The 15,565-nt window shown below is 34.4% G+C and overlaps 1 protein-coding gene across 9 annotated transcripts in view; it reads left to right on the forward strand.

Annotated features, from left to right (window-relative positions):
• Positions 1-15,565, forward strand: part of LOC308187861 (cilia- and flagella-associated protein 47-like) — a 307,333-nt gene that overhangs the window by 64,519 nt on the left and 227,249 nt on the right. For all 9 annotated transcript variants that reach the window (XR_013944960.1, XM_080576253.1, XM_080576256.1 and 6 more), the window contains 3 exons: positions 3,994-4,087; positions 4,634-4,774; positions 8,745-8,940. Coding sequence is in view for 8 of the 9 variants with exons in the window: in XM_080576253.1 (XP_080432379.1) it covers positions 3,994-4,087; positions 4,634-4,774; positions 8,745-8,940 (431 nt within the window). In the remaining variant the exon portion in view is untranslated. The remainder of the gene's footprint in view (positions 1-3,993; positions 4,088-4,633; positions 4,775-8,744; positions 8,941-15,565) is intronic.

The following is a 15,565-nucleotide window of genomic DNA, read 5'->3' on the forward strand; positions in this document are numbered from 1 at the left end:
CCTAACTCAAACACAGACTTTGCTTTTGGTCTTTTAGTACCAGTCTAGCTGATCTAGCTAGTCTTCTGTCTAGCTTCAAGTGTCATTGCACCTTAGAGAGAGAGAGAAAGAATGTCTCTTTATCTTATTTATCTCAAGTTTGTTTATTGTGAAATGCAAACAAATATTTATTCATAACATTGGGAATTAGCAACACAAGTGGAAATATTTTTCCAAGGAAATTAGTACAACCTTACATTAAAGTTGTACCAGAAAGGTCTTCTATACATCTTATTTTGTTTATATGATAGCAGCCTTTGGCAAGGACTCAGTCAGATATCCATCGTTTTGCATATCTTATGCCTCAAGTTAGAATCACAGAATATCCCAAGTTGCAAGGGACCCATAAGGATCATCAAGTCCAACTCCTGGCACCACACAGGTCTACCCAAAAATTCAGACCATGTGACTAAGCGCGCAGTCCAAATGCTTCTTAAACTCCGACAGGCTTGGTGCTGTGATTACATTCTGGGGAGCCTGTTCCAGTGCGCAACAAACCCCTCAGTGAAGGACCTCTTCCTGATGTCCAGCCTGAACCTCCCCTGCCTCAGCTTGACACCATTCCCACGGGTCCTATCACTGGTCACTAAAGAGAATAGATCGGCGCCTTCCCCTCCACTCCCCCTCGTGAGGAAGCTGTAGAGCACAATGAGGTCTCCCCTCAGCCTCCTCATTTCCAGGCTGAACAGGCCAAGTGACCTCAGCCACTCCTCATACGTCTTCCCCTCTAGGCCATTCATCATCTTAGTAGCCCTCCTCTAGACACTCTCCAACAGTTGCACGTCCGTAGTTATCCCTAAGTTATCCCTACCAGAGTTGATCTGTTCAGCAGCTTCCATCAAAATATTCTTTCACAGATGTTTCCTTAAAGAATTTTCATGGGATACTTTTGGAGCATTCCTAGATAGGTTCAACATTTTCTCCTCATGGAGCCTGATGGCTCTTGTGTCCAATCTTCCCACTGAGATTTTGTAGGGAATCCAGTATTTAAATTTAGTATTGAAACTAATTCTCTTCTCTTCTTATGAAGAAGACCTTGCTGTGTTTCTCAGTTAGGACAAAGAATTGGATATGCAAATAGCTCTCTGTGAGAACAGGCACCTCAATGTTGGATTATGCTGTGCTTCAACAAAGGCTAGAAGTTTTATCTTTAGGATGGTTCATCAGTACACTTTAGTGTAAAACTTCTCTTACTTTGAACTTCATGTATTAATCTGTACATAAACAAACGATATATGAATCGAGTGGTATAAAAGTATATAGCTTATTACTCTTCATCAAAAGCATGCATGATGTTAATTGCCTATTTGAAAATTACGAGTTTTGGTGTGAGTCAGTCCCAATCACTTTTGCTAAGCATAACAGCAACTGTAAAGAAGTGCTGAAGTGTTTTTAATGCAGTTTCTGCGGCAATTTGGAAAGCTATTTAATAGCCAAATTTTAACAAAAGCCTTCAGTCTTACTGAATTTTGTCCATTAACTCACTGACATATTCAGAGCAGAACTGGAGCAGTAGCCAGTTGGTCAAGGCTGAGTCGAGCACCTCTGTATGCAGATACATCAATGGCTGATGACTGATGTGGTCTGATGTTTGGAAATGAAGACATAATTAGTAACAGTCCTAGCAAAACTTCATAGGTCAAGAACCAGTTCCAGCTGGACTCCTGTGCTTGTATATATTTGATGCTAGATGATTAAATTTGTGCTCAGTATATGCTTAGCGTTATCCTGTCAGTTTCTGCCTGCTCTAGTTTGTGTGAGTCCTATCAGGTTTTGTTATTTTTTGTGCTTTATGGATAGTATTCTTCTACCTGTGCATTTTAGGATTACCTAGGATACTTTCATTTCTTCACAGGTTATTATTTAAGAGTGCTTTTAGATCCCAGTGAAAAAATGTCTGACATTTGGACTGCTGGCAGAACTGTATAATAATACAGTGCACAAATGTAATGATGGTAGGACATACAGAGTCAGCCTAGAGATGAGTAATTCATGTCATCTGCTATCCCTACATGTTCATTGTGATTTGCAGAAAGTGCAGCATTCCCTCCTTCCTGTAAAGCCCAGGAGAGCAATCAAAGAATAGAAACATACAGTCTTCAGCTTTCTTCCCCCTAACTACTACTTTCTGGTCAGCGTGGTTCAAATAAAGTGTGATTCATCTTTCAAGTTTTTCAGTTACTGAATGAGGAGGATGTCATTAACTGTTCTAAGCAACATTCCAAGTATCGGTTACATTTCTCTTGCTATCAAAAGGCTTCCTTGGTATTTTACCGTTACAGTTAAGGAAAAGTTTGGTTATTTTACAGTACAAGTAGAATTAACTCATTTGTTGCAAGCTGTGTATCTTGAGGAACAACATCTTAACAACGTGAAAATGCTGATCTTTGAGAACTGGCATCATTTTAAATATCCACTTATCCATATTATATATTATTTTAAATATCCACTTTATCCTTATATTATCCTATTATGAGGAAGGTTTCTTTGTAAGACAGTGTTCTTCAGTAACAAAATCTGGCCACTTATGAGAACATTCAGTTAGATAGAACCCATGTTGACTATGATCATAGCATATCCCAAGTTCAAAGAGACCCACAAGGATCATTGAGTCAAACTTCTGGCTCAACCCAGGACCGCCCAGAAATCAGACCATGTGTCTGAGAGTGTTGTCCAAATGCTTCTTGAACTCCGGAATGCTTGGTGTTGTGACCACTTCTCTGGGGAGTCTGTTCCTGTGCCTGACCACTGTCTTGGTGAAGAATCTTTTCCTAATAACCAAACTGGCAGCAGCTGCCAGAAGTAGCTGCATGGCATGCTGATAACATTGGTATATAGCTTTTTTGTGGATGAAAATCATAGATTGCATCTATTCCCATATATCTACCAACTAAAAACTTTGAAAGGAAGATAGAACATCTAAAAGGATGAATATTGCATAGGTTCCTTCTTTTATCATTTGGAAAGATTTGAAGTTTTAAAGGGATTTCAGAGAACAGAGCTTGTGATTTAATTGAAAACGGGAATTTCAGACATGGTGAATTTAGAATCAGACTAATACTTGATGCTATTTTGGGTCCTTGATTAAAATATTTCTGTTTTTAAAAAAAACATGCTGGATAATTTTATGAAATATGAAATTTTATCTGAGATGATAATGTCACTATGTAAAATATGGAGACAAAAATGTACTCCTACCAGCACAATATAATTCTGTGGGATGAGAAATAAACTGTCATGTTTCTAATTTCAATCTGTGATGTATGACTTTTAATGCACAAAGCAAATTGAATTTGGACTGCATGGTACAAGAAATGTATGATTATTTCACTTGAATGAAGGACTAGTTAAATAACAAGAAATGCTCATGTGATTATTTTTCACATTAGCTGTGTTAAAAACACGGAGAGAATGTAAGTCTAGATACACTAGAAGAGTTTTTCTGACATAAAAATCAGGAAACTTTTTTGCTGTCCTGAGAAAAATAAATCTAATAATTCTTCACTACTTTCCTCTCCAGTAACGTTTGCTTAAACTGCATCATTTGAAATAAAGAATAGTCTTTCTTCAACTGATAGTTAGCTTTATTTTTTTAGTATCGGGCCATTGTGATTCCCCTTTTTTTACTGCAGTTACTTTTTCTATTGTGTTTATTAGTCACTTGAAAGTAGATGTTAGGTCAGTTTGACAATTAACAAAGTTTTGAAATACCTTTGCTTATACCCATAAGACTTCCAGTATCAGATCTACAGACAGATATAAGCATCATCAAGTTTTAATTCTACTGATGTTATGTAACAGTGGTTCTTTGGCTTTAACATGGGTATTATCTGTTTTGAGTTTTTGTGCTGCAATTAATTCTTTATGGAGGAGCAGTTCTCATAAAGAAACCACCCTGCCTATAAAAAGAGTTATCTTGCCTCCCCATTAACTTTTCCTTTTTTATGATCTTAGAAGCCAAGGAGCATGTCTTCCTCATGTTATGCCAGAATTCCTGCTTGAACCTGATGATTATAAGAAGTGGATTAAAGTGCAAACTCTGTTGAAGGTAGTTTTTTGTTTGTTTGTTTTTTAAACAGAGACCACATGTTTAGTGTTAATCCTTCAAAGCCTAATGCAAATTCTCTGTGGACCTTGAGTAGTGGTGACTCTTTGGATTCTATAAATCAAAGCACACACATAAGATTGAACAGAACTTTAAGCTGCTGCATTTACACCGTTCCCCAGGTTTTCTCTTCCATTCCTTCTAATACCTCTGATACCTGTTATTAATTTTGAACAGTCTATTTTTTTTTTTCAGAATGGAATTAATTTTACTGCTTTCCATCCATTTTATATATATATATATATAAACACAACATAGTTTTGATTCTCTGTCCTGATTCCTTCTTTAAATTCCTGTTGATTCTGTACTGACCTTCTTATTCTTGAGATGGTGTTGAATTATGAATGATTCCAGTGCTGATCACTATTACACTATAAAAGGCATCTCACTCATTTATGCCATTGATTGATTATTGTCCTCTTGTGAATTTCCTATCCAAGCTGTTGAAATTAATATTGAAAATAACTGCTATCTTTCCTTTACCTGGAGGCCCACATGACTGAGTTGAAAAAAGGAGATGAGAAAAACTCAGATGTGTTTAGCAATGAACATCTATTCATTCTGGAGGACAGCGTATTTGAGACAATTAGCAAACGAGCTTGGACAGATGTGCTACTGCAAGTATATAAGGTAAATTGTAGGCACATTTGCTACTTACATTCTGAAGAACTAATGACAAAAAACTGTTTTGAAAAACTGTTTTGTTTACTATACTCAAGTTATTTTTCAAACAGATCTTTAAAACTAAATATTTCTCAAATATTTTATTCTTCTGTAACAGCCTTTCTGGTATTAGTTTAAATAAGAACACTTCAGTTTTCTTAGTTCTGAAACTAGCAGTGAGTTAATGTGTTTCAGTTACGAAATACTGTCAGAGAAATCTGCATTTTACAGGATTACATGTTATAGAATTTTCTATTACAAAAAGAAAACTATGCCATACTTTTTTGTAATCCTGCTTAGAAAACCTTTCCACTGGAAATACTTAGTTGACTAGAAATATGCAGCCATTGTGTTATCTTATATTAGACTGGATTTTTTAAATAGATAAACATTTTTGTAATACTGTTTAAGTAATTTTGTAATTCTGTCTAAGACATAAATTTGGTCAATATGGACCTCTGAAATAGTATTTAATTTTATTTTTGCTGATGTTAGATAAATATTTTGGATATTTAAGTTGAGTTTTCCAAAGTATTCTTGGTGTGCTCACAGATGATCAGTAATGTTTGTACATTTGAAAATAAGTATTTACACATTTCTATGCAAAGGGACAGAAAATAAATGAAAAATATAAATATTATATGGGCTCTTCAGAAAGAAATGGGTATACTAGAGTGACTCCCATGAAGGGTTCCAAAGGTGATAAAGTTTTGTGCATCTGTGATACAAGGAAAGTCTGAGAGAGCTGGGACTGTCCAGCCAGGAGGTGAGAAAGGTCCAGGGGGGATCTCATCAGTGTGTGTAAATATCTGTAGGAAGAGCGTAATGAAGGCAGAGACAGACTGCCTTCATTATGCGAGAACTAGTTCAGTAAGGGAAGTTTTGCAGTGCAGTAATTGAAGTTCATGGAGTAGGGTGGTTCCCAGTAGATCTGTCATTTCTCTGACCATTGGTGTATACAGAACATGACAGAGGACATGGTTGCTGGGGATATGAAAGTAGTTCAGGTTTAGATAAGCTTAAACCTTTTGTGAAGTCATGTTCTTCGTCATTCTAGTTTCCTTTTTCCTGTATGAGAAACATTTCAATTATTCATTATTCCCTCATCTTTCTGTCACATGACGGTACATTTTTACAGACTTGTAACATCATATTTGTCTTCTCTGTCCTTCTAATGTCTTAGAAATTGTACTTCTCTGCTTTACTTGTTTAGCCATACCACATAAGGCCAAAGCTAACGTGATATTCAATTTGACATGGTAAAGAAGAAACAGAAATCTTAACATTACTTTATATTGAATCTAGTCACTTGACATTCAGTGCCCTGTTCTCTCTTTCATACCTTTTTGTTCAAACTCATTTTTGACAAGGACGGCTGTGACTGTTGCTGAACAGGGTTTATTTATTTATTTTATTCATTTTGTAAAGAAAGCATCTGAACAATAAAGAAAAACAGGATATGAACTGTCAAGACAGCAAGATTGTTTCATATAAAAATATTTATTGGGGCTAGTTTTTAAATATTCTGAAGTTAAAAAATGCTTCATATCTTAAAAGGATTTTCATTAAAGTTTTTTTTGTGACTATGATAGCTTGATTTCAAGAAAGATAAGATGAAACAGAATCCTTTCTTACACAAACAACACACAACAATTTAAAGAAAATGTTAAAAGAATTCATCTATTCACCAGGGATGTTTTCTTATCCAATTTTATTTTGGAAATAAAATGCTGTTCTTAGAAATGCTTGATAGTATTCTTTATCAGACAGAATGTCATCCATACTGCTTTCAGGTCCGTACCTGATGCATTATGGTTCACTTTCCTGTTATGAAAACTTCAGTTGCTGCAGAAGTTCCAGATGAAATAGCATATACATAACTCCAGCTTATCAAATTTGTTCTGAAAAAAAAAAAAAGGTAGAGTCTGTGGAGAATAAAAGGGGAACTTCATAAATCATAAGGGTATACTTCAAGCTTTCTTTTTGAGAAAGGCCTAAAATATTGCTGGTATTCTAAAAATCTTGAAACTCTAGGATAATGGAAACATATGTACTGACAATAAAAGCAGTATTTTAGCCTATGGGTCAAGGCAGATTTTCAAGAAACACGATTTATCTTTAGATTTACTGAGCATGTGGTAATGAGGATCCTTTTTATAGTTAAAAGTAATAGCATTTCCTAACTTCATCTCCGAAAATTTTTATAGATACGGTGTACTATATGCTAATGCCCTGTTCCCTCAACAGGATCTAAATAGTAATGTAGATATGGACATCTTGAATTAGGATGGATTTGAATTTTCTTGGTAAAAGACAGTAAAAGAATGTTTGATGGGTAAACAACATTGCACATTTTCTCCTAAATGTAGTTGCCATTACTCTTTCCTGTTTTCATTCTTTTGATAGAATGTCAGCTTATTCTGATGAAGGAACTTTGCAATAAATTAACCTGCAAGGACAATGCCTTTTGAGAAAGGCATGAAACCATGTTTATTTACTTGCTTTTTTGTTGTTGTTGCTTTCTTCAGATTTGTATCTGAGGTTGATGATGTAAAAGTTTGAGATGTCTTTCTCTCTTAAGATATTCCTATGCAACTCAATAAAGCATCAAGGACAGAAATCAAAATAGTTCTAAAGAAACTAAAATTAAGTTAGTTGAGCTATGTCTGCATGGCACTAGATTATGCTGAGTTGAAATGCTTCAAGGTGATTCCATTTTCTTTTTATTGTAGTTCAACATGGATGCTACAATTTGGTCTCATGCATGTTAATAGTTAGCTAGGTTTTATATATTACTATGTCACAAAATGTCTTCTTCAGAAAAAGTTGAAAGCAACGATGAGAGTCCTTTATGTTGTCTGGAAAGAAGGAAATCCAAATATAAATGTGGGAGCTGTTAAGTCACATGGCTGTAACTATGTCATACTTAATGCAAGAGGATTCCTCTCCATCTGCAGCAAATGGAGGGATGAAAAACTTCTAATACCTTGCTTCAAGAAATTGATGCTTTCTCTAATGTATCTTTTACAAGCTGTGGTCAGAAACTAGTAGAAAGAGAAACAATTATAAAAAGGGTGCAAGCTGTTACCATTCTGAGTAGCTGAAAGGAAACCATGGAGCTGATGCAGTGTAGTTAGCATTTATGCAAAACGGACAGGGTTCTTGATGCTTTTAGTCACTGGTCAAAGGGTTCAGGCCTGAATGATGAAGTTGGTTGGAACCAAAACAGTTGTATTCCTTCTTTTTCTGAAAACCAAGATCTTTGTTCCTCCTTCAAATATCTTTTTCTACAACATCACTTCAATTTGAAAAAAAAATCAAATTGAAAAAAAAAATCAGTTATTGAGTATTGTATAGATTTTTGTATATTCTTATATTTTTGTATATTCTATAAACATCTATATAAATGTATATAATTTCTTATATTTTTAATGTGGGATCGTGTAAGACCTAATCAATAACCTCTGAGTACAAAGAATTTCACTGTAGACACTGTAACGTGGTTTATTTTTCAGGAGGAACAGTCAGTGTAATCTGCATCTAAAGGCACAACTGTGCCATGAAATAATAACTTAAAGGTTTTTGTTTTATAGATTGCACAGCAGATCATTTTAGTAGTTCAGTAATTAGAAGTTTTTTGTTTGTTTGTTTGTTTGTTTAATGTACACAGTAATAACATGATCCAGTGATATCATCCAGTTCATCAAAACTTGGAAAAAGTATGGAAACAAAGTATTTATATTTTTTTTTAGGAAGTAAAAGATTTCCCCCAAACCTCTGCAACTTTGTTCTTTATTATACATTTATGCTTATGTGTAATCTCTAAAATACTTATTAAACTAGAAAACTTTTTGATTGTGAAGTGTTACTTTTTAATATTCAACTTGAAATTGTTCTTTTTATAGTTTGTTTTTAAAAACACTGTTTCTAATTTCAGGTGTTTGTTCTTCCTCGTGTTTCTTCGCGTAAAACCACTGATCCGTTCAATTTGGAAAATATGCTGAACATGCCAAGAATAAAATCAGAACCTTTATCCAGTAACATATATTCTCCATATGAGCGAATCATCCTTACTTGGTTAAATAAACATTATGAAAAGAATCGAAAAATTGTGTGGAAAGATGGTCAAAAAGGTGATTGTTTTTTCACTATACTCTCACTTCTATTATTCCTTTTGTAGACTTTAAAAAATATGATTCATAGAGATATCATGACAACTTGCCAATGAAAGTTTTTTTGGGGGGGATTGCCTACCCATGTATATTTCCATTTCTTATGTTTCTGTGTTACATGATGAATGTCTTTTGACTAACACTGTTCAGGAATTATCTCCTGTTGTTCTGTGTGTTCTTATAGTTTCTAACTAGGCATAAAGGGTGAACTGTGATGAATTTTCCCAGTTTCTCCTTTCCATTAATGACTGCAGGAAGGAGGTGCTAACAGTAATCACTTTCTCTTAATTTTCCTGCCTACAGGCATATGCAGTTAGTATTTGTGCTTATAGTGGTGTGTTTGAAGGCTAGGTTTGTGAGAATTTTTAGAATAACTTTCATATTGACTTAACTATAATACCATTTAGGAATGTGATGCAGACCAGTTTTTAACTCTTGCCCTACTTGCAAGGTCAGTTTGACTCTTCATGATGGCTTGAGTAAGGTTAGACAAAATGAACTGTTCAGTTTAAGACTGGCCTAACCAGTTCTGTTATTCACATCTGGTAAAACAGATCTGCCACTGTTCAATCAGTAGCAACTATTACTGCTATTTCCTGGTAAGATTTCTCCCTTCTGATTCTTGACCTTAACCTCATGCTATTTTTCATCATTAATTTTGAATGGGTAGTTAAAACTAAGAAGAGGCAGTATGATGATGATCAAGGAAGAGCTCCACAAAAATGGCTCATAAGCCACATATGGAAAAGATTGTCTAGTGTCATTATGCCATGAGTAATTTCAGACCTGTGTGAATTATGGATAATCTATTTGCATATCATTTTCTGTAAGTTTCATTTGGGCATATTCTCTAACTTGAATATATTTTGAATATCCCATCGCTTTTCTCGTTTTATCTTTATAGAAGAAAATTATACTGGATATTCTAAAATGTGTTGAATAATTCTGCTGATAAGATGAAAGGTCTGTCTATACATTGTGCATCCAATAGAAACAGATTTTTACCTTTCAACTCATAATTTAGGTCTGATTTTATGATTAACATAGGGAGCTTGCCTAGCTAAGGTAACATGCCCTGCAGTAAGTAAGTATATTTGCAATCTTACACTTTCTTATTATGTGTGTCTAGTGTCAGCTTTAGTGAAGCTGTCTTAAAGTAGTGAGCACTCTTCTCCTTTTACTGCAAGTTGCTGTAGTGTGTAATCTGAGTTCCATGTGTGTAGATGACAATTTGCAGAAAGAATGGCTAGCTACCTGGCCGGTTTTATGGCTCACCTTAAATGGTGTGTGGATATATTCCTCAACCCCACTGTGTGTTGTCTTTATTGTAAACTTTAATAACACCTATATTTCCTTTTCATTACATCCTGAGATGCCTGGACAGCTACTCTACCTTCAGCTAAACAAGACTCTTTACAGTGTTTGTACATTGGTATTTTTTTTTTCTTGGGTAAACAAGCTTTTGGATTATTTTTCTAGTAGTGCTTCTTCTGTAGTGCATGCCAAATATGTAGATTTAGTATGGTATGGCTGTGGATTTAGTAATACAACTTCAGACATTTTGTGAGGGGAAACCAAATTTCAGACTATGAAGATTAATAAAGATCCTGTTAATACATTGTAAATATCAAATGGTGAATTTTATTGAGAATGGTATTTCACTTTTTTATTTTTTTATGATTAAATAAAGTGATGCAGTGGCTATAGTATTCATTCTGAAGCCAACATAGAAGACAGGTATACTGTAATGAATTGTTGTGATTTATTGCATTTTAAATCACAGCAGTTTATAAGTGAAATAGTGTTCTGTGATTTTAAAAAAATGTATTGAAAGTGACATATTGATTTAGTGGCTTTTATTATCATTCAGTGATTTAAAAACTACTTCTCTTTACACCTGAAAATTTTCTGTTGAAAAGCAACAAAATGGATACTGATATAAGGAAACACTATTTTTCTGTGATGCATAAAAAAATTGTCAATTTAAGAGATTATTTGGGAGAAGAATCAGTGGAAATAAAACATAACAGCATAGATAATGAAAGATGATGAGAAAATTTTAACAGGAACAGAAAGGTAAACGTTCATGCCTTGGGGTAAAAAGTCGTCTGTAACAGATGGGAATAAATGAGACAAATCGGCAGTGTATCTGTTTTCCTGTCATTGTCCCATGTGGTTTTTGTTGAGCTTTTCTGCTTAGAATTATGAACTGACTGGTATTAAATTGATCTGTGCCTGAGATTTCAGGAGTTCTTAGAAGAATAACTATTAGCTTGCAAGAGCAAAGGTTGTTGGATCTTGCCTGAAGTAGACACTATAATTTGCCTACCAGTCTGTACATGTAGTATGTGCTGAAAGCAAATCAGTTATCAGTCTACTAATCCTAAACACATTTTAGAAAAGCATAATAATGTTAAAAAACAATCAGTCATATTTCCTCTCATCTTTCTTATGCTCTGTATTGTGTACCTCAGTAGAATCATTTTAAACCTTGCCCTAGTTATAATGTCAGCAATTACAGAAAAGGTTATTGCTACGTATTTCTTGTGTAAATGTTTGTGTTATTCAGTACCAGAGTTAAGCTATTGAGACAGGACTATAGGCATTATTATAACTATAGATTAGTTCTACCTCCAGAGATTTGCAGATCCCAGAATAGGAAGGTGTTATATAATATTAGAAACCGTTATTACTGCAGTAATTTACTTTAAAAAGGACTTAGTCTGTTAGTTTAGAGGTCCGTCTAGCTCTGTATTCTATCTGCAATAGAAGATGCTTAAGAGATGAATAACAGTGCAACCATATGGCAATACTTTCTTCATCCACAATCTGGTATTTCCTAATTTGATATTCAAGACTACTCCAAATGGAGGTGGTACTTCTGTGGCTGAAGGTTGTACTAGACTTTTATTCTGTGATTTTGTATGATTGTGTTTTAAACCTGTGTAAACTTCTGACATCATACTATTCTACTTGATACTGTAATTTGGTACTTCTGTTCCCAATACATTTGTGTATGCCACAGAGCCATTTAACAGCAATGTCTGGTTCCCACTGTCAATGTCATTGCTCACTTATATTGATCTATATCACATCACCACTCAATTATCACTTTTCAATTGTATTTCTGTACGATAACTTATTTATTTCTTATAAAGCACCATTTCATACCTTTGGTCATTAAACGTCATCAGTTTTGATTCTTATGGTTAATAGATTTAATTGAAAGCCTTATAGTGTTAGCCTAACCCTATATATTTCTCCCATTTTTCAGTAATTCAGACTTTGCAAACAGAAGATTTATCATTTATGAAGACATCTGTTGTGCTTCCCTACAATATATCAGTTGATTTCGCAAAAATTTACCTTTTCTATTGATTGTGAAAACTGTGGCACAGCTTTGCAAGAAACACAGTACTTTAAAGAGTTATTGCTATTCTTAAGTTTTTATAAAATAACTCTTAAAACAGTAGATTAAGCCAAACCTGATCCTTTGAGAGTTTTAATGCTGGATGTAAGAACATTTTGTTATTTTTGGATGGTCTTATTATTCAGATAATACCAGTGCATCATACCTCTGTGTTACAACTGATTTGTTTTTTCCTTTTCTCTTGGAATTTTTCTGTTAAGATTAATGGTAGTTTTTCATCATCATTTTTTTTTTTTCTCAGAATGAATTAAACATGGTATGTGTGTGGGAAGAGTTGTTTAAGTTTTTATTGTGTAGTGCTTTTTGGGGAGGGCTAAACAATGGTCTTCTGGAAAGATGATCATGATTTTGGTTTGCCAACCATTTCATAGTGTTTTTTTTTTTCGGGGGGGGGGGGGGGGAGGAAGGGAAAGAGGAGTGGGAAGACTGGGGGAAGACATGACACTGCGGCAAAAGAATACCTATTTAGAGTAAGATTGGATCTAATTTCTGCCTTTTTTTTTTTTCAGCCAGCAGCTCAGAGTTTTCATTTTTTCTGTTATCAGTGGGATATGATAGCTATTTTGAAACAGTGAAATGTTTAACTTCATAAACATTGGGAACAATTGCTTCTTCAGGGAATATTGGGAACTGTCAATTCAATTAGCCATTTTCTGGGGTGTTTCTTTGAAAAAAAATTAGCATCTTTCTTCAAAGATAATACTTCGTTATAAAAAATATTGCTCTTTAAAATGTTTCTCTCAAAACAAATCTTTTTGTACAGTTAGTGAGGGACAGAACAATATGTTACCTTACAATATGTAAGGGTGACTTCAAGACACTGGAGAAACTGGAGAAAAGGGAACAGTGGAAAGTAAATTGGTTTTGGTGCTTTGCAATACAAAGCAGGTATGAATCAGTTTTAGTAAGTCAGTGAGATAAAGTAGCTATGCATACTGATGGATCAATTAATAAAAGCTAAACTTAAAAAAAAAAAAACAAAAAAAACCAAAAAAACGAAAAAAAAACCACAACTCCCTTAGCCAGTCTTCATAGCAGAGGTACTTCATCCTTTTGATTGTCCTTGTGGCCCTCCTCTGGACTCATTCCAATATGTACATACCCTTTTTATATTGGGGCTCCCAGAGCTAAGATTCTGTATATAGTGTTTTTGTTGTCGTTGTCTGTTTGTGGTTGTTTTTTGTTTTTTTCTTTTGATGAAGTGTTTATGCTGGTCACTGAAAGCTTATAACTGATGCTGAAATATCATGAGATCCACAGCTGAAACAAAACTATCCTTGTTGTAGATCACTTACAGGGGCTTATTAAAGTGTATTTTAACTTTCTATAACCATAGTAAAGATCTGAGTTACATTAGTTAAGAGTGACTCTGCATCCACCCTGAATTAATCCTGCTTGATTCATTTCTTTTATGAAGTGGTTTCACCCATGTTCTTGAGTGAAATAGAGAAAATGACAAAGTGTAGTGAATGAGGATACCGGGGTTTATTGACAAAAAGGTCAGAGCTTTTATCCTGTTTGATTATTTCACATGCTCAGTTGCTCCTCATAGTTTGCAAGGTGTCAACTTTTCCCCTGGTTGCTACTGGTCCGAGAAGATCTGGAAAAAGTCATGTCGATTCATGTAGTGTTGCTGCTCATAGTTATCAAATTTGCACATCACTCTCCAAAGTCCCTGGACATCCTCTGGCATTTGTCCCTATGGATCTCTCCGATCTCCAGGATCTTCTCCATTTCTGGGAACTTTCCTCCAATTAGGAACTTCATGTAATTTCCAGTCCCCTGTCTACTCTTCTTTTGGGGAATGTTTCTTTTTGGCCTCTTCTTTCCATAATTCTAAGTCCCCAGTTTTCCCAATCTAAATAGTCTATGTGCAGAAGCACATGTGATCAGCCTTCTAATTTGTGCTTCTGTCTCACGTCCCTTCATTAATGGGAGGATTCAGAACATGCCACTTCTGTCTAGTCTAGGTGTTATCTCATAGGGGCAGTCAGCCCTTATGAGATGCAGCTAGCAAATAGCAGGAATCTGCCTCAGTTCACAAGTTGTATTTTGGACAACTTCCTCCTCCCTCTTCCTCTCCAAACACACAGTTATGTGTTATACTTGTTGGTGTTCGTGATTTAAGATATTTTTGGCCTACAACACACATTAGACAGTGTTTTCATCATGACATTGGCTGAGAATCTTTGTCTTAAATTTGCATTATTTTGTGCCTTTTTTTTTTCTCTCCAAAAAGTACCAATACAAATGAAATTCAGTTCTTGTACGTGGTTAAAACAAACAAAAAAAAGGTATCCTGAGTAAGACTTCTGATTTCCATTATTTATTTCTACTAAAATTGAGCAATTATGTTTAGCAAATTATGTTAGAGGGTTAGCTAGCAGATTTTCTGCTAGATCTGATATAATTAGGAAAAATAATTTACATGATGTTTTCTGACTAATTTATTCATAAGTATTTGGGATAAGTTGATTGATAGTAGAAGGATTAACGGTAAAACAACAAAAACACTTAGAGAAGTATTTAATTAGACAAAACTGGGATTTTTTTTTCATGCTCTAATTTTCTTAGGGTATAAAGCTATAGTTTAGTAAGTGTTTTTTAAACAACTGTGCTGTTATTTTTCCTTTCCATAAATAATAAAATTGGTTTATATTAGAAAGACTAACTTTTCAGGTATAAAGAAGTAAGCTTTTAAAAATGCATTTTGCTATTTTTAAATTACTTGTTTTTGCTGTTACTACATTGCCTATTTTTGAAAGAAATGCAAGCAATTTACCACGAAGTTGGGATGAAATTAATTCAGTCATTCAATACTGCAGTTATTTGAAAAATTGAAGTCTTGAATTTATTAAAATTAATAATGTCCCAATTTTGGTGTTAAGGTCCATATTAGCTGTGTTCTCTTCTTCTTGCAGGTTACAGAGAGCCGTTACACATTCGGTCAGGTTTCATCTTTGGTGTCTTTCCCTCCTTTATTTATCAAGGACTCTTAAACCTTGAATAGTAGCTTGAGAACATGGAGTTTCAGTTAAACAGTAGGAAAAGCATAAGTCTGACACAGATAAATCTTTTTTTCCTTTATAAAGTTTAATTGAATATTTTCATTCTGATTTGAAACTTACAGTAGAATGAAGTTTTCATTCTAATCCT

This window comes from Anser brachyrhynchus (assembly GCF_964034855.1).
Source record: "Anser brachyrhynchus genome assembly, chromosome: 1".
Classification (NCBI taxonomy): Eukaryota; Metazoa; Chordata; class Aves; order Anseriformes; family Anatidae; genus Anser; species Anser brachyrhynchus.